This window comes from Myiozetetes cayanensis, unplaced genomic scaffold, assembly GCF_022539395.1.
Source record: "Myiozetetes cayanensis isolate MyiCay16 unplaced genomic scaffold, myiCay2020 scf1, whole genome shotgun sequence".
Classification (NCBI taxonomy): domain Eukaryota; kingdom Metazoa; phylum Chordata; class Aves; order Passeriformes; family Tyrannidae; genus Myiozetetes; species Myiozetetes cayanensis.
Window position 1 is genome coordinate 114,332,594 of NW_026086604.1, and position 25,308 is coordinate 114,357,901.

The 25,308-nt window shown below is 35.7% G+C and overlaps 1 protein-coding gene across 2 annotated transcripts in view; it reads right to left on the reverse strand.

Annotated features, from left to right (window-relative positions):
- The window catches only part of KCNH8 (potassium voltage-gated channel subfamily H member 8), a 178,428-nt gene that overhangs the window by 59,241 nt on the left and 93,879 nt on the right, over nt 1–25,308 (reverse strand). For both annotated transcript variants that reach the window (XM_050311757.1, XM_050311756.1), the window contains exons 6-7: nt 15,810–15,967; nt 10,070–10,277 (exon numbers count right to left, since the gene is read on the reverse strand). In XM_050311757.1, the coding sequence (XP_050167714.1) occupies nt 10,070–10,277; nt 15,810–15,967 (366 nt within the window). The remainder of the gene's footprint in view (nt 1–10,069; nt 10,278–15,809; nt 15,968–25,308) is intronic.

Sequence of the window (25,308 nt, forward strand, 5' to 3'; positions counted from 1 at the left end):
AAAGGAAAGCCATTTTAGTCATTATGGGATGTGTCTGGAATGCAGCACGGCATTCTAACTCCCTAGGATCTCTACCTATGTTATGGAGCTGAGAGGCAGTTCAACCAGATATTGAGGCAGTTGCTAAAAAGATTTCAAAAGATATAGCAATGGCTTTATGGGTTTTAAGTAGATTGAGATATTATAATTTGAACAGCCAAGCCATGAGCTTTAAAAACAGAAGGAGAAATTTCTGAGAAATCCTAACAAAACTTCCTATTACACCAACGTGTAATAGACACTAATATTTTAGCAAACTGGTACAAAGCTCTCCAAAGAGGGTAGTGCAACCCTAGAACAAGTTACCCAAAGAGATGGAGTTCTCTCCAATCTTGCTAGTGTTCAGGACTTGAATGGAGCAAGCAATGGCTGACACTGCTTCAACCAGCTGGTTGGTCTAAACAAACCCCCACAGTTCTCACCAGACAACACTCCAAGCACAGCAGTTAAGGGTTAAAAGACTCTGATGTAACTTCAAATTGATTGAGCAGGACTTTTACGTACAACATGCTCAAATTCCAATAAAAATTGCTTTGTAGAGTTAATGAATGATATGTAGGTAATCTGTGGTTAGACACAGCGGGACACCTTGTCAAATCTCAGGGACTTCATCCACACACCAGAATTTTACTTTTCAGTAATATTCTCCAGAAGGTTTTTCCTAGGTACAAAATCTTGAAAATGTATTAATAAATACATAAAAATCTCACACTCCCTTTTATAAGGTACTTTTGTACCTATTTTTCTAAGGGCTTCAAATCCAACAAGGTATCTTGGTCCTGGGGTATTTCATGATTGCTAAAATGGCTTAATCAGAAGGCAAAGTACGGTGCATAAAGGAAAATACAGTTTAATCAAGGAACTGAGACTGTAGAAAAAAACAGTAGGGAAGAATGGCAAAATAAAACTTACTAAGGTCCAAAGCAGATAAAAGATAAATTAATGGTAATCTAAATGCAAAGGAAGTATTTCAGTTCAGCTCAACAATGATACTTAGGTTTCACACATCTGCACCTCAAAACAGTGTTGGTTTTCCAAAAATTACAAAACTGAATAATTGCCACGAAATTAGCATATATGAATATTTTAAAATATAAATTTATATTTCAAATCCTGACAAGGTCTGTTATACACTGGTCTGAAATGAGGGCTGTTAATAAAGAAAACCTTTCCTAGAAAGTATATTAGTATATGGTTTTTATTAATGGTTTATATTTAACATATAAAACAGGCAGAAAATTAGGTCCAGGTTTTCAGGTAAGCCTTCACAAGACCTTAAATTGTAAGTATAGGTCTTTACTATGTGCAGACAGATTTCCACTCATACTTCCAGCATATGTTCTGGTGATTACAGTTTTGCACATAAAACCTCCTTGTAGCTGTTAAACTTCTCTGTGTCCAATCTGTCAGACTGACAAACACAGGAAATACTATGTGCCTCTGTTTGTACTGCATTAAAATACTCTGGAATAACTATGATTACCTGCAAATGGGATTTCTTCTTCAAAAGCTAGATGAACTTTCTCTCCCTATTTATACTAGTTCAAAAGTCTAACCTAATTAGATAGAACAAAAAGTTTTATTTCATTAATATTTTGCACCACAAGTTTCTCCAAATTAGGCCTCATATATAGTATTTTAAACCAGGATTATCTTAACCATTCAGGTAAGGTATCTGGCAAACTTTAAATAAATATTTTTAGGTTGTACATTTGGCTGTACATTTACTCACTCTAATTTGTTCATGATTTTAATGATTTTATCTAATTTTTTTTCTAACAAGGCTAGAAATCGTGCATTTCAAACATTAACTCATGGAAAATTTACACATTGTATATACAGTAAAAGTGTTACTTTCACAGAGGAGTAAAACTCAAAAGGATTAAAAAAAGACATTAAAAATATTTAAAGGCATTCCAATGATAGAAATTTGGGGATTAAAAATTTCTGTTTCCATTGCCTTAATGTGCTTCATCACTATATAATGCTTCAGAACTTTGGTGCATCCTTGTCTTGTTCAAAGTTTGTGCAATGTAGTAAGTACTGTTTGTAAATCATTCGTAAGATGAGTGCTTTGAAAAGTTTCATAGCTTCAAAGTAATTTCCTTGTTTTGGTTTCCCAGTTTATTCCTATTCATTATTTCTCTATGACACTCCAGGGGCTAATTATTTCGTATAGTACTGCACGAAATAACCCAAATTAGTTGGCTAAGGCTTTCAGATACTGATACCCTAAGGTACTTCACAAGAGTGGTAGCCATCAACCGCTTCCTTCTTGTATTAATTAGAAGTGAATTTTCAGCCCTGCTTCCCACAAACAAAATGAACAGGTGAGTATACAGGTATTTCTATTCCACACAACAGTGGACCTTCAATACAGGTACCCCAGATCAACAGTTTTATTTATTTTATATATATCTATATATATAAATACATCTACAGATGTATATAGATATATAAAATTTATTCTAGTAAACTGAAGATGCCAGCACTCACGCATGAAAAACTATATTTTTAAAATCCTTTTTCTAAAAGATACCTCTTAAAAACCAGAAAGAAACCCTTAAAAAAAACATAGTTCCAAAGTAGCATGTTCTGTTATTACTAATGACAAAAATTGAAGAAAACTGATAATCAAAAACATAATGAATTAGACTGGAAGAGAAATTATAATCAAACATTCAGGTACAGAGATGACAGACTGAAATGAACAATTGATCATTGCTGGTGAATGATGTCCTGCGCGATGTAGTCAGCATGACGTTCTTTCCTGGTCTGTGCCAGGATTCATAAATTTACGCATGTCAGTTCTAACCTGATGGATGTGTGCATTTAGAGTAGTGAAACTACACCAATATTTTATAGTAGAACACAGTTTTCTTGGCCAAGACCCTTGGAAATTTACAAGTACTCTTTCTGCCAGTAAGGAGGATTCATTTAGTTCTTACAGTGCAACAAAAAACCTTGAACTGCTGTTCCTACCAAAGAAGAGCAGGGAATACAGGGCACCTGTGCTGAACCTTCCATCTGCTAGACAGCACGAGAGTAGGTGCCAGCTGCAGCCTTTTCCAAGGCTCAAGTTGTAGTTTGTTAGTACTAGCTCTTCATAAGCTGAATATTTTGTTGAAATTACTAGAAGCTGTTCTGATGTAGACCCAGGCTCAACCAGACCAGAAGGTAGGTCTGGAATACAGAAGTAGGTACATGTACCTGCATGCACCAAACACATCATTTGTGTCCAAAAACTGAGCATTCTTTATCGCTGCAGTTTTACTCTGTGTCTTCTGTTAGCTGATTTTCCTGACAGCCCCAGTCCCTGGAAATCTGTGAGCACACAAAATCTCAGTTTTCACATTTTTTTAAAACTAAGTTCCTGGCTGCCATTGTTGCCAAGAATATGTTGAAGATATGAGCCTCAGAGGGTTCAAAAGCAGACTGGCAATCAGATATTTTAAGAATATCATTATTTTTCATACTTCTCTTTGTTTTGGTTTTTAAATGCTTAATTTAGTAAAAATTTCTCACATCACATTCAAACTCAATTTTTTTAATTCTTTAGCAGAGGAGATAAAGCTGGAATGATCTGAGATCATTAACACAATTCATATACAAAAAAATAAAAGTAAACACCAAACCTCTCAGGTTTTATACCAACTCATTTTATCATGTCTAGCCAATAAAGTCTTTGCACTCTGCAAAAACATCTTGATGCATTAATATCTACCTGCTTCTAGCATATGTTATGAGGTGCAATACAATATGAAAATACTAAGAGTCAAAAGTTAAATGATTATTGCTTTAACAAACTATGTATGTATTGATCAAGAATGGACATAATGACACTGATATTTTCAATATGATTTCTAGTGTTATTTACTCCACGGTTATGCTGGATCCAAGAGCACCAGAAACTTAGTTAAATCACTAACATACAGTATTTCAGGAAGAACTACCAGATACATGTACCTAAAAATAGTCTTTCTTTTGAAAAGAGGATAGCCAGAGTTTTAACCTGAATAAATACACCAATGTCATAAGTATCTATTGTCAAGGTTAGGCGTAAATCTTTACCTTCAGAATTCCTGGCAAAATTGCTCAGAACATTATAAAAACTAACAACTGCCTCAGGTTTCTTAGAATAAACTTGGAAAAAAGTTCCTGGTACTAAAACTTCCCAAGCTGTTGAAACTCAAGAGAATTTCAGGGCAATGTCTCTCTTAATGGATATTCCAGTGATGCTGACTTGAGTCTTCTGACAAGACTGAAGCTACCTGGGGACCACAAAGGACTTGGGCAGAATATAGGAACACAAGCTCAAGAATGTAACCTAAAGTTTGCATCTGAGACATAAGACACCTACATTTCGGACAATCCATTTCAGCCAACTTCTACATCAGGCCAGAAGTGCCACTATCTTTACATGAGTAAGATACTTGAAGATTCTCTCCTATCTTCATCCAGTGGGGATCCTTCAGCCACCTTGTCCCTGCATCTAAATTCCCTCTAGGACTCAGTGGGGAAGGTAGTTGTGAACTTGGGCTGTTACCTTCAGCCCAACATGAGGCATCTAAAACCTAAGTAAAAGGGCCTGAAGGCACAACCCTATTTTCAACATATCCTACTGGCACCACTCAGGTGCTGTGTACCTTATTCTGTACCTAACTCTGCCACTGAGAACTAATTGAGGGTATTCACTCGAAGTCTGCATCCAGGCTCACACTACCAGTGTGTGATGAACAAATTTTGTGGGGGAAGTTTTGTACTGCAGAGCACATGAAACTACTGTGGTTCAGTCACAACTGAATTCTTGTTTTCATAAGTGCTGCAAAGTATAAAACTGAGTAAAAGAGAAAAATGAGTAAAAACCTGACATGAGAGTGGAAGTATTGAAATATTACATTGAAATAAAGATTTAAATAGTAGAAGAACAATACCCTTTACAGACCCAATTTTAAAGCTTCTCCCAAAGCAAACACCTATACTTTGTTTTCTATAAAAGCACAGGTTATTTTTTTTAATGTATTTTGCATCGCTAACAACACCTCCATAGTGAGAATCTTGTGTTACTGTAGATGGACTAACAAAAAGTACAGCTAAATTTCTGATGGACAGGAAGAATTTTTTGGTTTTGAGACAACGACACAAATTTTACCTGACAGCTTTGGCTATGTAAGGGAGCCAGTATCCTGACTCTTGGCCCTCTCCTAATCTCCTCATTACACTCAAGACATCTGATTTTCAACAGCTCACATGGTTCTCATGGAACGAATGCCTTCAGCAATAGGAAATATTTTCAGTATTATCTGTTCCCTGCAGACACAGATTGAAAAGTCATTTTCTTATACTTGATAAGAACCTGAAGGGGAATAGCTCAGTATATACTAATACAAAAGAGCAGTCAGCAAATAAAGAACCAATGCCTAAATCTAGTATCAGTTAAACTACAGAAATGAGAACCAATGGAATTAGAGTGTTAGGATCAGCCAGGAACTTCTACATAGTCTAGCCTCTACTCCATGTCAGGTAACAGAAAATTAATCTTATTTTTACAGGTTGCTGAAAATCATTCCATGTCTCAGGGAGACATCTGTTTCACCAGTGAAAACAAATGAACAGAACAAGGTGGAATGTAACAGAAAGAGACCTGAAAATGCTAGAAGCCAAAAGCAAGACAAGAATTGTACCACTGTTTCACGTGGGTGGGAATGACCCATTCAGGATTTATGTCTTTTATCAGACATTAGAACCAAGCTGCTGCACATGGAACAACTGTTTACTGAGATGGGAGAATTTTCTGAGGTAAAGGCTTCTAGCTCTGAAAACAGTGTCCATACTGCATACCTTCCAAATAATTCAGTTAAATGTGGCAATACTAGAGCTACACAACAGATCCAGATTTTAACATTATGCTACACTGCTATAAGACCCAATGCCACCACATTATGACAATTCATGAACAATATATCCAGACACTACACCTTTCTCATTTTGCAACCACATGGCTAAATTAGTGAATGTAACCCTGTTTTTATGTTATTTGCTGTGGGAATGTTGCCTGAAGAAGGACAAAAAGTGAAAAAAACTCTAACAATTAGGTCCAGCAAGAACAAAGCAAATACCATTTTCAGTCCTGGGTATTTTCATAGGAAGAACTTTAGCACTCCCATTGCCCCAATCCAAATGCAAATTAAGCACCTAATTTGTTTAAATTAGCCAGAGAAATAGATACACAGAAGCAAATGCTGCTCCCACTGAAGTCAATGTGCATATGGGGCTATGGTGCATATCTGATGGCACAGCAAGGTTCAAAGTATTATGTTAACAGTACTGTAGCTTTAAAATATTTGCTTTAAGTGTCAGCAAACCTCAGCCTTGAAACCTGTGCTACAGTGTTTCTGAGGTAGCACTAAATGAAGTAAGGAGGTTGCTAAAAGCTCTTTCTCCCTCTGCCTCTTCCCCCAGCCTGCACCTCTCCACCCCCAAAAAAACCAGCAGCAAGCATAAAAAGCAAATTAATCTTCTTTTCATTGCAGGCATCATTTTCCTTTCTTAGAACAACCCCATTCCTATATTTCAGCTATTGTATACATTGCACCATCCATACTAAGTGCACCAGTTCTTCAGGAGCACATCATCTGAGACACTCCAGTGATGAATCAACAGTAAAGATTCCAAAGAGGGGCCACATTTCTTTAAATGAAAAATAGGATAGGATTTATAACTTTTGCATTGTATTTTTAATGCTGTCAATTAGAAAGCCTATTCATGGCTGGAATAAACATTGTATAAGATGTATTGATTGAAACTCGAGTCTCAAGTTTTGGTAGTAACGTATCAAAATTAAAAGTTAAAAAAATTAAAATCTATAAATATAAGACTTAGGATCTATTTTACTGCTTTGCCTGCAGTAAAAAGACTCTTTTACATGCTCTCCAGAAATTTTCAGTTGAGGTCTTCCTTCAGAAGGAATGAATTTACTCAGTGTCTTACAGTGATATTACCTTAATTATACTCCAAACTAGATTTCTTCTGTGTACATTATTTGCTTGTGATTTATTATTACCTCTAGATCTCATTTTACTTTCCTTAATCACTCATACTCTAAATCACACTCACCATTCTCCCCTCAACATATCACCTATGTGGATGCTGTGAGCTGTAATGAACTTGTCATTGGAAGTTTTCTTAAGGTGAAAGTCTAGCTACATATAATCAGCTGTGTATCACAGAGTAGCAAAAGATATAGCACACAGAAGGCCAAGACTTAAATTCGTTGTCGTTTCACCAGCAACTAGTTTGCATGTGGAGAGCAAATAAAATTTGCACTGATTGAAAAAAATCACATAATTTTTCTGCTCATATATGTGACACATAAGCTTACACAGAAATTTCATCATTTCTGAAGTGGTCTTTGCAAAACAGCAGCCTCATGCCAGTTTTTTGAGTTTTATCTGGAGTTTTTTGAGCTCCTTAAACCAGTTTCTAATATTTTAACATTTTATCTCTGTTTCATTTAAAAAAACAAAAACACCCCAAGCAAACAAAAAACTCCAAACAAATCCCCAAAGCCATAAATTGTTTAACTTAGAACTTTAGAAATAACCATTCTGAGAGATACAGAATTAATATCTGTAAGAGCTTTGCATGAGTCATTACAGTGTAATTTTTATTATACATTTATAGCATCTAAATATTTTAGAGACTACCTACAAATAGAAGAGCTTTTCAGGCAAAAATATAAACCCACAGTATTGGAAAAACAACCAAAACAATATCATGCTGTAAGACCAATGGTGAAGCCCTTTTTCCAGGTAGGAGGCTAAAGTCTGAGAGTACACACCAGTAAGAAGCACCTTGGCCCATCCAATGTGGAGATGCCCCACCTGCAGCTGTCCAGGGAATGTCACTGAGTCTCACCAGGATAGGCTAATGGTGAGGGGCTCTTAAGGAGCAGTTTCTGCCTGGGAAGCCCACTAGTTGATGATGAGTGTGTGATAACCCAGATACAAAACTCTTCACTGAGACACAAATGGGACTTCTGGGAAATGTCTCTGTTCCAGTTAAACTGGGATTGCTTCTGACGTGGTTGTTTTCTTATTATTGCCCTTGCCCAAGAAAGGGCAAAACTGATTGGTGAAAGCTAATGTTTTCATAGCAATAAATGGCAAGAACCCCAGGGTACATGAAGAGAGTTTCCTGACTGTGGCCTTGGCTTGGGGAAAAGGGAGCATGGGGAGCACAGCCAGCAGCCCTACCTGGGGAGCAAAGATGCAGCCCATCATCATCATTTGGACTGCAATGAATGCTTTGAAACCAGCTATTTTTTGTGGCCTATATAAGCTGACAATGTGTCTTCACAGCTACTTCCCACTAGAGAGAATTATTTATTATCATTATTATTACTATTATTATTATTATTATCTGGATTTGTTTCTATGTTAGCAGTATTGGTCCAATTTCTGCACAGTGGGCTTTTTTTGTATGTTCTCCCCTGCAGCTGCAGTCTTTTCTTTGAGAGGTTTGTACTCCACGAGGATTTCAGCAGCAGGTCACAGACCTGGTTTACAAAGGGAAAGAAAAATAAACAACTAACAAGAAGAATAAGAAACTCCACAAAACTTTAAGTGCCCTATCAAAAAAATAGAGACATATATTGCTTGGTCTTTATTTCTTCTTTTCCTCTTCCTGACCCAGCATCGTCACCTCTCTGAGGTCAAGCACCTTTAACATGCTTGTAGTTTTTCCTTCAGATTTATTGTTATTAGATGATTTAGATAGATGCTAATGGGATTAAAAGAAAAGAAATCAAAGGAGATAAGTATAGGACAATTGCAGTTTGAATTTGGCCTTTAGCTACAGGTGTTTGCATTATTCTCCCCCATATATTTTTTCTCTTTGGAAACTCTGCCTGACCATTAGACAATCTGCTTATGAAAGATACACATGCATTCTTTTTCTCTCACAGATAACTTACATATTAGAATTTATGTGTATGCTTTCTAATCATGTCTTACATATAGCATAAAGAAACTAGCCAGGCTTCCCTTCTTCAGTCAGTTTTATTGTTGACCTGATTTAGTCTCCTGCTTCAGTGAATAGATTAGGCTAAAGGTAAATACAAGTAGAATTAAAAAGATAGAACATAAGGAATTAGAAGGATAAGGGAGAAAAGGGGGTTCTCGATATCAATGTGGCATCTGAGAAGGACAGCAAAAGAAACGTGCCTTTTCAGTAAAGTCAGAATGACCCATGTGGGAAGATGTTGAGTTTCAGCTCTTGCACTAGTGGGTAACACACCTTCAATAGTGTATGAGTACCTGGTGGTGTCAGGCTCCTATACAAGGTATATTGTTTCCCTGTTGTACCATCACATGGGGGTACAATGCCTGGAAATAATGATAAACCTTTTAAAAAAATGAAAAGCTTAAAATCTAAGGAGCCAATATGGAACACTCAATTAAATCAGAATGAAGGCAGGGGTAGAAAACATTGGACCAAAACTGAGTATCCCCAAACCATCTCTGCATTGATAAACACCTCTTCTGCTCTGCAAAAGAGCATAACCTGCAAAGCTGCTAAACAATAGTTCTAAAGGGAGTTTTTAACTTGAAGGCATTTCAAGGCCTATCTGATTTAATGCATAGGAAGGAATAATCACCACACTCAAGGAAATGCCTCTGTTGATGAATTTTCCTAACTCACAAAAGCCCACGAACTTCTCTTTTGCATATTCTGTCCAGCCCTTTCCTATCCAGACCCTCAATTTTCCAAACTTTGAGTCACTCTTAAAAATCTCATTGTTTTTTATTTTTGCCACTTTCTTTTTATTTTAACCCTCATTTTGAAACTGACCTGAGTTTTAGAGTGCCAATCTCTTCCTTTTTTTTTTTCCTACAGACAGCACTGAAAAATTGTATAAGATTGAACAAACTCCAAAGTCCTGAGTGACTTATGCATGTTCTTTTATATATTGACACACATATATGGATATATACACGTGTATATATGTTCGTAGGATGGAAGAACTTACCGATGTCCCAGGTAAGGGGGTTATTCTGTTCCATCTCCCTTTTCCCTATGACATACCAAATACAGGCCATCCAGTGAGCAAGCAAGGCAAACATGGACATGAGAAGCGTGAGAACGATTGTGCTGTGCTGGGAGTAACGATCCAGCTTCTGAAGGAGACGCAAGAGGCGGAGCAACCGCACTGTCTTTAGAAGGTGGACAAGGGAAACCTAGGAGAAGATGGAGAGAAAAAAACTTGTCAGCAGCTTACTTCTGTCACACAGTTCTCTTGCTTTAATTAAAGGAAATTCAAAAGCTCTGTGAAATTTTGCCTCCTTTTCATTCAGTTACATAGCTCCTAGACTAAATCTTAAGACAAGCAGAGAATAGTAAAAAAGATGCTTTAAAAAATGTGTTTCATTTTGATGTGTAAATATATAATTACTATTCCTGATTTAAACCAAACTTGAAATATTGTGAGATTTTTTTTTTAATACAGTCTTCTTTCAGATTTAGCTTAAAAATGTGTGTTTGTGAAAAATGTATTCTTCCCAGCTCTAGAAGAGAAATATAATTGCCAAACTGACCAATGTTCATTAGGTTGTAATACGAAACCACAAAATAAATATCTCCAAGCACACGATGATTTTCAGTTTCTTCTAACAGTAGACCTAACTGAAATATGTATGAGATGAAACCAGTTTATATTTTATCCTGGAAGAGATGATAAGATATAGCAGATATTTTGCGGAACAAGGAAGCAGAGAAGTTAGAGAAGGCTCAGATTTTTCTTCTGATTTAAACCTGTGTTCACACACCTGGGCATATTTTACTACTCTGTACTAAGCTGTAGCTCAAAAAAGCTTGCATTAAAACTTCTAATACCACTTCTTAAATTCCTTAGCTGAAATATTATCACCTTTCAAGTTTTTGTGGCAAAAGCGGCACCTAATCTGCTCAGCACTGTAAATATACATCAGTTTATGAAGTTTACAGGCCTTGGACTTGGAGGAGTTTCAGCACAAAGTGAGCAATCTCTGGATGACCCAATCCCTGCTAGAGCATCCTGCAACCTACATTCATGCCAGAGTGTGCACAGCTCCCAGTTTTGCATGGTATGTATTTGGCTCATGTTTTAGCTGTTGGGTAGAGTTAGCAAAAAACATACAGATTAGGATCCAAATACTTCTGGTTTTTTAAGATTAAATAGCCATAATTTTCATTAACAGTAAGCTGCTTATTTTCCCTTTATTAATGAGACATTAGGATTAATGCCTATTAGTATCCTGGCTGATACAGGATACATGCATCAGCTACAAAAATAACATCAGACTTGACATGTCTTCCCACAGCCCTCCCAGAGCACAGTAATGAGCTCGCTGAACAGAAAGTCTAAAAGTACAGTTCAATCAATATCCATTTGCTTCTGCTAATCCAGAAGAACCTGAAGCTCAACCTTTCTGTTGCTGTTATCAAAACTAATAATCTGAAATCTAAATTTTATAGGTGTATATTCACTAACAGCTAGGTCCAAGATGACTAATAAATTCTGCAACATGGGGTATATTTTATTTATTCAAAGACTTAACAACTCATTGATTTTATTCCAGTCTGAGGATTTAAGAAGGTGCAAAATCTGAAAAGAAAAAAAAAAATCTACAAACTTTTTTTTCTTTTTTGTGGTTACTACAGTTTTGATAATACATAAGTAATTCTCCCACGAGCTTCTTCAATGGGCAGTATATATTGCCCATTATTTATTGTTTTTTTCTCAAGAACCTTTGCATTTTTTCTCAGATAGATAGCCGGGGGAAAAAAAATCAACAAAAACACAATACTTCTAAAAAATACTTTGAAGTTCACTGCTGCAGAGTAAGATCTGACATTGAAGTGCACAAACATTTACAAAGTCTTCTCTTCTTGTATTTCTTTTCTCCATCTTATCCATAGTGTCAGGGAATTAGTTATGTCTGTGGTCATAAGCACAAGAACATCTGCAAATCTGGTGCACAAGGCTGCAAAATATTTGGAGTAATTGGCATAATTGTATTAATACAATCATATAACTTTTAAATTATAATTATTCTATGAATGTTATACAACTATACCAACTGCCTACATTTTTGTGGTAATTCATTTCCCAAAGTCCCATTTCTCCTCTTTTACCAGCTTGTTTGAACAAAACATGGTTCTCGTAACATAACACAACACTTAAAAGTGCACTCATAACATAAAAGGGTCCCTCTTCATGACAGACTCTTAGAAGTGTTGTACCAATATATAAACATATGTATAATGATTGCGTGTATAATGATTGTATATGTGCTCTGGCAGACACATTGGAGCCTTCACCTTTATGTGGGAGCCTATGTTCTACCATATCACAACCAAATAATGACAACTTGGGTGAAATTATTTTTTTATTACATCCCTACCAATAAGAAATTGCAAAAGGGCTGTTACAGTGTGCCCTGCCAGTTACTTTTGCCTAAATTCTGACCATTTTTGTTAAGCTACAGAACACTGGTAGATATAAAGACAGTGAATTATATACCATAATATTCTTTTTAATGTGGAGACAGTTTCATTTTAATGCCTAAGGACCACCTCATTTCAAAATAATTTCTAGTATAAATTTGATCACAGATGTAATTAATCATATGATATTACACTGAATTTTCTCATTAGTCACGGCAAACACTTTTCTGGTATTGTGTCCAATATATCATTGGAAGACCTAAAATGCCATCAGGCAGCTTCTTTTTCTATGCCACAAATTTAGAAAGACAAAACGAGGCGTCAGCACACATACTTGTGCCTGCATAGATCTTGCTTTGCCCACAGATATAAAATCACCAAAATTTTCCACTTTGTTAATCATTTTAGACTATCTGGGTTAACCTTTTTCTGTCAAAATGACAGGGACAAAATTTTATCTGAGACTAACACAAACTCCATCAGCACAGTCCTGAGAAGTACTGAGAAATAAAGTTGCTACAAACCACTGATTAAATTCTCTGCTTGGAAGAACCATCTCCTACATAAAAAATGAGTTAACAAGGAAAGATAAATTTTTTATCATTTTTGTCCACCTGATTAGTTGTTTTTTTCTCAAAAAATGATACTCTTGCTCTATAACCATCAATACCTACGCAGAAAGGAGCCCATTCAATCATTATAACTAGTGCTTAACGGCCTGGTTTTTTACTTTGGCAACATTTGACAACACATTTCCACAAATTAAGGGATCCTTTATGTTAGGTGAACACAAGGATGGAAGGAACTGGGGTCTTGGCATGTTCTGAGGTTAAACAGGAATGGGGCCGGGGTCTCAGACCTCCAAAGAGTCCCAGATTTAATGGTAGGGCAGAATCCCTCCACGGTGTAAAGGCAGTAGAGTCAACTCATACAGTTTCACTTTTCTTCTTTCAAAATACATTCAAAGATAGCAAAAGACTCCACAGCATTTACACGCACTCTGGCTCCATCAATCTCCAGCTGGAGTTTGACATATATGTGCCATACATACACAGGTATGTGTGGCACTATACCTAGAGCCTCCCTAAAGGTTTGGCCTTTGTGCCGGGGCCTGATCAGCAAAGGAGTGAGATGCTCCCTGATGCCCTTTCTCACCGTTCTGTTGAGGCAACATCTGAAAGTTGATGAAGTGAAAATCTGAGGACAGACATGAGGAAATGGCTTATTAAATCATAAAGTCTGAAAGCAGCAGAATGTGATTAACACCTCCCCCTGTTCTTGAAACGGTCAATAGTGATTGTTGCCTTGAGGATTATATTAACAGTTGCCAAGTCTTGTCATGATAGGAAATACGATACAGTAAGGCACTGTATTCCCATTGAGGAATCACACAGAGAACAAACAATGGGGTTTGCTGGGGTAAATGCAGGGTGCTGACTCCAAAATTCTGGATTTGCTCTCAATTACCAGAGGGAAGAGAGGGTTAGCCTTTGACTCTTCTCTAAGGCAGTCTTTACCATATAGCAGTTAGTTACCAAAGCTGGGCCACAGTCACTGAAGGAAGCAGATTGGACCCTGAAAAAATTTTTAACAAGGTGTTCAACCTCTTGAAGCATTCAGGAAGCTACGCCTGTCAGTCAATGTTAATTTAAAAATCAACATGGTTATGTATCATTTATTATTTGGGGTTTAGTGCTAGGACCCACTACTAACAGAGGGCAGTTCAGTGTACTCAGATATTCTTAATCACTGTATCAGAAATCTCATTAAAGGAAAACATTTAAAAGTACAAGTCAGGAGATGTCTATTAATCATTTTTTAAATTGTGACATTTTAACTGTAAAAGTAATTATTGGATAATACTTTCTTTTCCAGAATTAAGTGCAGAAAGCATATCAGTCCTTTCAGTGGAGAACAAAACAAAGATGGGGATTTTGGTTGTTGTTTTGTTTGTTTGTTTTACCTTGGGGTTTTCTTGGTTTTTGTTTGCATCTTTTTACTTTTCTCCTTGAAGGAAAGGCTAAACCTGGTTCATTTAATGAAAAATTCTTAATAGGAATAAACTCAACAGAGTTATGCAAGCTCTTTGGTTTTAATGTAAGGGATAAACTGAGATAGTAATGTATTTAAATAGATTACCCACTGGTTTTAAAAAAACAGTGATCGAACAATGTGGAACTATTAACTGTCTGGTTTTAAGAGCTACTGCACTAGCATCAGATTGATGGTTCTTAAAGTAACAAATTGAATGAAAAGGAAGTTCATCGAAGGAAATGGAACTAAATGATAAAATCAAACATGATACCTTACACAGGACCCTTCCTGACCAGTGTCTTTCTATGTAGGTTTTTTTTTTTCTGATATGAGTCTATCCTATCATCTATGTGCTTGTCTGTAACTCACATTTAATGAAATTGAGATTGAGTTTGCTTCATTAAGAAAGATCAAAATTCTGAGAATTAGAAAGTGGACAGCTAAAAACCTTAGTCTCTTAAGGCAAAAGACCACAAAATTAAGAAACCTCTGCCACTGTTTTTTAATAAAAATTAAACTTTCTGATTTGGAGGAGGAGGGGTTTTTGGTTATTTGGGCAGGAGGTGTTGGTTTCCTTGTTTGTTGTAATTTTGCTTGGTAGATTCTTATTCTACTACATCTAGTAGGGCTAGCAGAATAAAAAATTTTAACTTAGTATAAGTAAGCCAACACAAACGTAACACATCATGATTGTGACATCACTTGATGTTAGAGCAAACATTTTTCAAAGTAGATTAAGCCTTTTGTCATCACATTTCTAAAAAAGATGAGTCGAAAGTAAAGTAAGCAACAATTGTAAGCAATAGGTGTTAGAAGACACAAATATTGGTTATCATGCTGCAATTTTTGCACTAAATTGCCTAGAGGTAAAGAGAAAGAAGAGTCTTGGCTGAGTAAGAGTGCTGACCACGCTGACTGTAAAAACTATTTACTTTACCACCGTAAAAATTTACGAATCTTGAAAAATTAAGGACTGAATTTATGCAGCATAAGGGAGTAAAAACCATAGAAAACTGTGTTTGTGTAATTAAATGTGAAGCTAACAGAGGTGCAGCTATTTACAAAGTAATAACAATTGAATTAAAAAATGAGTACATCCAATATGAAAATACACCACAAAGCTGAAAAAGATAGCAAGATATTTTAGTTCATTATGTTTTAGTTTCCAGATCTGGGAAAAAAACCAAAAACACATCAACAAACCCCTCTTGAAAAGAAAAGAACAATTAAAAAGATGGGTTAGTACTTACCACAGTGACGTTGAAAGCATAAAGAAGATCAAAAGGAAGTGCAGCAATTAAATCAATGATAAACCACGTAGTCACGTAGTGGATACAAATAGATCGTGCTTCAAATATAACTTGGCCAGACTTGCTGACATACGTTGTTCGGAAATTTAAAATAATATCTGCTTGACAAAGAAGGAACAGAATCAGAAACAGTGATTTCTTGATTCCTGGGGGAAAACACCAGGAATCCAGCATAACACTTATTGTTCTTCTTAGGCAACACGAATACCAGATGAAGAATCTAATATAGAAACAACAAACCAATAGTGGTAAGAGATCCACATACTTAGAGTTAAACTAATTGGTGCATGATTCTTTGCAAGTAGTAAACAGAACGTCTAAAACATTTATAACTCAGTGATTTGAAAGGGAAGTTGAATTAAAAAACATCGCCTACACTCGTTGCCCTTTAAATTGTACCAAATATTAGCATTTTTCTTAATGAAAAATGAAACTATGACTTCTGCCCACAAAATTTATTTACATTTCTTTTGAAATAAAAGATCATTAATAATTTAAAAAAAGATCATTAATAATTTAAAAACTGTAGTTAAAACTCTTTTAGTGACAACTGTCCCACACAGAGGACAAATGTCATCCTCAAGGATATCAGTTTGTTTATCAACTGAAAACTGCTGAACACACTTGAACAAAAGGCTTTTGGGCTATGATGGAGACCACAAAAGTGATATGAATTTCTTGGTGGTTTGTGCATTCTGTATGTTGCTATCTAACATTACAGGATGAGTGTCTTTCAACATGAGATATATTTTTGACGTGTCTTGCCAAAACACATTAAAACTCAAAGGAAAGCTCAGGTCTTGACAAGAGAGTCTCAATTATTTTCATGTCCTACAAGACAAAGACTATAATCTGTCCTCAAGCTATGCACCCTGTTTCTACTAACATTAGTGAGAACTACTTGTATAACTTTTGCAATGTCAGAGAAGAGTGCAGCCAACCATTAAGACTGGTATTTTACAGCAAGACAGCTTTAGGGAAAAAAAGAGATAGATTTGCATTTCTCCCTACACATTCTTTTGGTAGGCTGCACTAAGACTGAGTAAAGTAAGATCTTCAAGCCTGTTAGCCATAATATGCAAGAAGCCAGGTAACATTTTTTCCCTCACTGAGGGTAAAGAGGAGAAGTATAGAGAGAGCACACAGACAGGATCATGTTGGATCATTCCTTTGGGGTATCGGGAAAGATTTCTTTAGGATGTATTTGAATCAAATGCCCAGTTCTGGATTTGGAAAATAATTACTTGATAGGTTTCACTAACAGAAACTTTTTATGCTGTCTTCTGCAGTTTGAAGCTAGACAGTCTGCTATGATCATTTGACTCATTAACCTGTATACTGCTAGTAGTGAACCTAAGATATTTTTAACAATTTGATATCTGCCATTCCCTACCTTTGACCCAATAGAATTGAGTGTTCTTAACAAATGAAATCTTTGGGAGAATTCTCATTTTGCACAGTGTTGATCCTGCAAATTCTTTAAGGTTTAGTGCAAAGCCTTAGAGCAAAGTGACCAACACACATATTCAAGGCTATCTAGTGCCATGGACCAAGGTATGGCAGGTTCATGCTTTAAGAACCACTGTTTTCATTCTTTAAGAACTACTCATGCTTTAAGAACTACTGTTTTCATTCAACTAGATCATCAGGCTGAACAGAACATATAAGTAAAATCAGAGATTTAAAAATTTTATATTACCTCACAAAGTAGTCTCAACTGGCTCTGCACTCTTAAAGCTACAAAAATGTAATAAAATTTTCAATAATACAGTTAAGATGATAAAATAGCATAATTTTATATGGTTCATATAAAACAAGAGGGTCAGTTTAACTCCACAGGTGCTTCATAGAGATAGGTGGTTAATATTCACATTTCCAGATCAGTATGGTAGCACCAGTCACATACATAACTACTTCATGCAGATTTGCTTGATAGAGGTAAGAAAGACATTAATATTTACATCACTAGTATTTCAAAACTTCTCATTCTCATTTTTCTCAGAAGGTCAGAAGTGCATTTATCAAAGTCAGAAAAAGGATTTGCTTACTTATTTGCACATTAGCATTTGTGGAACAACTAAAACTTTAACTGAAATGGAGACAAATTCTTGCTTTAAATTCCCTTAAGACATCCAGTACACCAAAGGTTTATCAATGTGCACTGCAATTCACTGTTCAAGATTGAAGAGATTAGAGGTTTTTCTGCACTGTACCTCTTTCTGCCTTCTTATCAAAGCAATTTAGGATAACAGTGCCAGATAACAGTCATATATATGTAACATTGAATAGGAAAGGGTAACTGCTTCTTTCTGCATCCAGCTTATTAGATAAAAGCCCATAGGGTGGGAAGTAAGTGTGATCCATCTTGTATTTCTTGACAGCTTTCTAAGCTACACTTGAGTGTAAACAGTTTCTTCTGGGCAACCTTATTTACAGCTTAACTGCTGTGCTAAAGTACTTACTGAGAAAGCTGTAAAGGAAAAAAAAACCACAACTCCTGACTCAAGAAACTTCTAAGAGCACAACAATATCTTTAATGCAAGTTTAGGGGTTTTAATAATGGCCCTTAAGTCATGTACAACATGACTCTCATGATCTCTTTTTTTTCCTAGAGATTTTTACTGTGTTTATCATAGACATTTGTATGTAGATTGCGTACTACCTTTATGTTAAACACTCATGCATCTTAAGCCATTTAGGATCTCCTCCTTCCCCACTCACTGCTGTGCAGGTGAGCCTGTGTGGACCTTAAGCGAAGAGTCAGTCTGTCAAAAAGTGAGTTATTTTGCTTCTGTTGAACACAAAGGTGAATTTGACCTGAAAGCACTCCACAGGGAGAACCCAAGATTTCCAATTTCAAGAGGCTTGGAATAAGAAATTGTATCACCTGTGCATAGTCTCCAAAAATGGGCTTCTGCTCTGCACACCCTCTTGATCACAATTGCTTGTTGATGCATTTCCCTTTTGCTTTTTGAGTCCTGCTCCTCTGAGTCTTGCTCCTCCTTCTCTTTAGCCTGCAGACTGATCACCTTTCTCTACCATTCTCACATAACACAAACCAGAAGTCCTGTTAGGCACTAAGTCCCTAAGATGCATGCAGAGAAAATAAACAGTGAGTTTGTGAAATCCCATGATTTGTCTTCTGGTTGGATATCAAGGCTAACTAGCCCAATCTGCATGGATTCTCTCAGTCTGTTATTTCCACTACTGATAAGGCATGGGCACACATCCATTTAAAAAAAAATCTTGTAAGAAATGTCTCTAAATCTCATGCAAAGACACACTGAAAGATTAAAGGAAATGCATTTTTATAAAAAAAAACCCACAACATTTTTCAGCCATGACATAAATTTAAAATTGTTATCTATATGCAGTTGCAGTTCCTAATTTATTTATATAGTTTGCTCCAATTAAGCTTTTATACACTATGCACATCAGTAATCACCAGAAAACTGGGACGAATATTACCCTCATGTCTTCCAAGTTTGCTACTACCATGGCTACGTGCTTTTGTAATATTTTCATTTCAAATTTCTGAAGCCAGTAATGCAATCTAACCGAAAAGCTCTAAATGATTACTTTCCTTGAGTTTTCTAACTCCCTTATTTGTGACAATTTTCTTTTTCACAAGCTTCCAGTGTGAAAATCCATGCCCGAGCATGCATAGCTCAATTCCTAAGAAAAGGCAATTTTTTTCATAGTTGGTGACAAAAGAGCTGGGAACCCTGAGCAAGTCCTAGGGTTTTGAAACTGTTTAGTGACCTCTCTTGAACTAAAGCTCTGTATGACCTGTCACCTCTTCTACCAAGCCATTCCTTTCTAGATTTCTATTGTGCACACATTCACACACAGACACACTCATTCAGTGAATGGTATGAAAATGTCAATTTAAACTGGTGTTCAACAAAGGGAAAAAAATTACATTAAAAAATTTGAGACTGTACTTGGTGCATAATGCAGATTGCTATCCTAAATAATATAAAAGGAATAAAACCAATAAACTGACACACACCAAGCTAACCTATTAATCCTTAAGGTAATTCCCAGTATAATACCCCTTTTACAATTTCAAGAGAACAACATGTGTTTTGTATAATCTCAACCCCTAATCCCTGTCAGAAGAAAAAATCTGGTACCTAGATGAACCTCTTTATCTATAAACAGGATTATTTTACCTGAAGCTGTTGATTTTCATGTGACATTTTTTTTCTCTCTTTAGACTTGATTTAGAAAAAAACCTGCTGGGATTAATCATGTGATCAAGTTACAGAAGAATAACAGTTTAGGATTAGTCAGGTGATTCAGCAACTACCCATGACACACTTTCAGATTTCAGCAAATGCTATGCAATCTACCTCAGTTTAACTCTTTTTACTGGGAAGTAAATGAAGTTGAAAAATTCTGTGCCTTTAGGGCAAGCAGTATACATATAAGCAATAACCAGGGGATTGGGCAATGAATGATGTTTTATTAAAATCATTTAATCCTGTGCTTGCGACCTAGATGATTTAGGTATATTAACCCCATTGGTCTTCAGAGCAGACAGTTGCCTACACCATCTCCCTCTTCTAGATGGTATGATTGACTCTTCTCTATTTTTTTCATTTTCCTTTATGTGATTTTACATGGACTGTCTTTGGCTAGCAATACTCTCCCCAAAATCCAAGGTGTTTGATCTATCTGATTATTTGAGTGAATGTTATTTAATTATACAAGGATAACAGTATTAGAATCTGGTCAGAGAGCTTTTAAGAAAGATTCCAGGAAATATTAGTACCATATTGCTTGAAGAACAGTTTATCTGTCCCTAAATCAATTGTTATTTTTTCAATTCTACTGCAGATACAAACCTAGATGATCCTAGTAAATCTCCTAGGAGCACTTTATTCAAATGGAAGCATGATTTTCCAACTTAAAGTGTTCCTTCCAAACATCTATTACCAGATTAGCATGATGGTTGTCTTTTAGATGCTGACAGGATAAGGTGAGGGAGATAGTACTGGGTTTATACAGGAAAGGAAAGTAACACTCATTTTACACCATTGCTTAAGAACCTGGGCCATTATGAAGTCAAATAAATTTTACAAGGATAAACCCAACAGAGATTAAGTACTAATAAATGTAAGGACTTTATAGAATAAATATATAATAAAATACATAGTATATAAATAATAATAAATCAAAATAATATGCCATCAAAATAGTCTTTATAACAGCCTATTGCAGCTGCTGAAGGAACAGCATTTTTTTCAGCATTTAATAAAGATATAGAAAATTATGAACAGATACTAAGTAACAAAAAATATAAACTATAGCAAATTTGACATGAAAATCAAGACCTGTTTGGGAAAGAGAAAGAAATCACTGGTATCCAGGAAACTTACAGTTTTAGGAAAGAAATTCTAACATGCAGCCTTAGTTCATTTGTAGTAGTGGCATGCCATTATGGGAGAAGCTATTAATAATAATCTTGTGGAAAAAACAGATGTGTTCAGTAAATACTTCTTATCTAATTTTGGAATGAAGCAATAAAGTATGGTTGTGTCATATCGGATGCTAATTGACAATCCAGTGTGTCCTGACATCACGTAGCAAGCAACATTTTAAACCAACAAAACTACTAAATATTTAGCAAGATGTCACTTCTGCAACTTGATGGAAAAACCCAAAACAAACAGAAATATGCCCTTTACAAGCCATAGGGGAATAGAGTTGTGGATTCTTCTTTCTCTAGGGTCTTTGAAGAAAAGCTGATGTTCTTCAGGAAAATATTCTTTAGCCAAACAGGAATCAGTATTAATACCTGGATTAAATATACTCTCTTCAAGACTGAACTAGATGGTCAACATTTTTAATTCTTATCAGAATCTTTATTAACTGAAAGGTCATATAAAATTACATATAACTGAAGTCTCAGTCTCATTGTGTTGATGTAAGTCAAGTGAGAAAGAAGCACCTAGACCAAATTTTATACTGCTAGAAGTTAAAGAAGTGAAGTATCACAAGTTATGACTTTTAGGTCCTAATGGATTTGAAATCTAAAATGGAATATCAAGGCCCACTTTCGTACCACCTGGATGGTGTTTTGTTAAGTATAAAAAATTGTTATCTTCCACAGCTTAAACAGAAAAAAAAAGAATCTTATTGAGGAGCATGATCATTAAAGAAAATTATGGAAAAGGATTAGAATTAGTCCTTAAGCAACTGCACATTTTAAATTACAAAATATGCTTGCCAAATATACCTCTCCCTCCTATTTTTCTTTCGTGTGCAACCCCAAATAACATTTTCTCCTGGCCATTAGCATTTCAGAATATTGTGCAAACAACTCCATTTTGTTTGTGTGGGCAGTCACAAGGCTTGGGAAACTCATTTTAGAGATACAATGCATCTCCGTTGAAATAAACACTTTTTTAGAAGTCCTGTGGCTTTAGCTGGATGACTAGAATTCAGATGAACAACAGAAACATTAAAAGCTACAAATCTTAAAATCTTCAGCACAAGGATATCACATGATATCATGTAATATGATGGATTTCTGAAAAAACAAAACAAAACAAAACATAAAAATTCTGCTGGCATGGAATGACTATAATTCATAGGCTTTGTTCTATTAAAGTCACCATTGAACACACTGAACTGTTTTACCAGTCAGATTTCTCCAGCGAGAAGAGTTTATTTACCATTTGACACCAAGTTGCTTGTCACTGTATGGCACATGAGAAGTGGCACAGTCCCTGTCCTAAGGCAGGGCTATGACGTACGTTCTCAGGCTTGATTTATTACTGTTTGACAAATAAAAAATTTTTCATTGATTTTAATGGAGGAAGATCTATTCTCAGGTATGATGGATCACAGCAGAACTGATTCCTAAAATCTATCTGTAACTGGCAGACTGCTTTGCCCTTCCTTACTATCTGTTCTCACAGTGGAAAGTAATGGGATGTTGATGTCATATTCAAGTGGAAATACTGCTTTGCTTGGGTAAATTATCCATTAATATAAAAAAAAATGAAATCTGAAGGCATTAGTGGTTTAAATGGCTACGGTTATAACAAAAGTCACTCCTTCCAGGGGTCAGTGTTAATGCACTAACATGGTATGTTCTATCAAACATTATACTTACACTTTTTAAAAATTATACCCATTAATGTGGACATGACCGACCAGCACACCAATGTTAAAACAGGGGGATTATTTTTAACTCTGTACTGTACTGAGAGCCCATTAATTCAAATCATGAAACTTAACAAAAGATCACAAACCTAAAAAAAACTCCAACACATTCATTTACCCTTTTCCTTGATTTTTAGCCTTTGGGGTTCACCCTTTCAAGTTGCTTTCTTTAACTATGAGGGTGTTAAACTGAAATTAGCTAATCTCAGTTCCAGTAGCTGGTACACCAGAAAAGCATTATGTATGATGACCTTTGTAGTAATATACTAGACACTGGGAAAATCTTATTTCTTAGAAACTATTTCTTATAAACTATAAAATATACTTGTAAACTTTTAGAAAACAGACTCAACCCATGAACATACTGAATAGCTAAAATATAATATATTGACTTTTCTACAGACTTTGGAATCTTGAAAGAAAATCGAAGAGTTAAAAATATTTCTGAAAAATGAACTGCTTACTCTGCCTTGAAAGAAACTAGTATGTGTGACTGCAGAAGTGTGAAAGTTTCTACATGGGTAATTTTCTTAATAGAACCTGCAGAAATATGGCAGAAAAAAGCAATTGCAAAGCCTGAAGAAACATCAGTCATATAACTTTTCACTAAATTCAATGTGTGTGAAGCAAACACGATGTTGTATTTCATGAACACAATTCACACAAATGTTGCAGAAAACAATGCAAAGATCAAACAAGTAAAACATTCAGTGGGCAGGGGGATAGCTGCTCCATGCATTTAAAATTTTTGACCAGTTCCAATGGGGAAACCTGAGATATTTTTCTCAGAACTTACATTATGCAGTTTGACAACATTTCACATGGACATTATTCCTAAATCATTAAATATAAGAAAGGGAAAAAAAGACCATATGCAAACTCACAAAAAAATTATAGTAAACTATTGAGTACCTAATAATTTCCTTGGAAGTTAAACAGATCATTAATTAAAAGATTTAATCTTATTGAAAAATGTGAGAAATATAGGGTTTTTTATCCCTGTGTTATAGGATTGTAAATGTAAAGACAAACTTTGTCTGATTGTAGCTACAATGCAGGTCAGTCATACTCTGTGTAGGAGGGTGGTTTTAATTTTGCATACTTGCTGAAACAAAACATAGCAGAGTGGAAACAACACAAAAACTGTTACTAATAGCACTTCTGAATGTGTGGATTGTCTATAGGTGAAGCAAATGATTCGTCACACTGCCTTTTTTTCTTTTTTTTTTTTACTGTAGCACAACATCTTAGAGAAAAAAGATGCAGAGTCATCTCTTAAGTGCTCATAGCACACTTAAGTGCTCAGAAAGCCTATCACTCTGATATCTCAAGTCTCATTGCAAAATAGGAAGAAGGACAGAAAAATAATATGCCTGACAATATTCATTTAGGACAGCTGAGAAGTGGAACAGTGATTGTATTTGCCAGAAGCACAGAGGCCACCAGCTGCCTACCAAGCTCTCCCCAGAACATTAAGAAATTACACATGGAAATGCTGCATATTTCAACTGACATTTATTAATAGAAGTTGAAATATAAGATGACAGTTGCTCCTGTCATGTTACACGTGTTTTTTAATTGGTCTTTATCCTGCATAATCTGCTTGTTTTCTTTTAGATATTACTTCACAAAATCAGGTTTTGGAATGCAGCCTGTGCAGTACTTCTTGGATTTTACCTTTAATTTTAATGGTACTTGGCACAATACACGGGGATCACTTCCTGTAAGCAGTTTATGAGTAGTTTATATCAATGTCTTTCATTCTGGCCTCAGGAAAAGCAGGAGTTCTCAGATGAGCACTTTTCTTGGCTTAACTGTAAGGAATCTCCCAACTTCAGGAGCAGTAAGCAACATTTTGGAGTAGTGATTTCTTAAATCTTTGGTTAGATCTACAAGCAGACATTTTTTCATTCTATGAGAAGCTGGCTACTGATGTGTAACGATGACATCACATTACAGGGTATCTCCATTGTTATATTATCATATTTATCTACATCTACTTGAAGATACAGAAATTTTTTCATGAAATAATCACTTCTTGTGTCTTATGCTTGTCTCCTTTATGCCTAAATGGATGTTTTTGTGCGTGGAAACAGCATCTTGTGTGCAGACAAGCATCTGTTCTCCTTACAAGGTATGTAAGGAAGGTTATTGGAAAAATGTCTAATATTATTGTGGTCTTGCCTACCTCACTTTGACGCTTTGAGTGAGAATCTTTAGGAATTCTTTACTGCTTTTCAGCATAAATATTTTGTACTGTTTG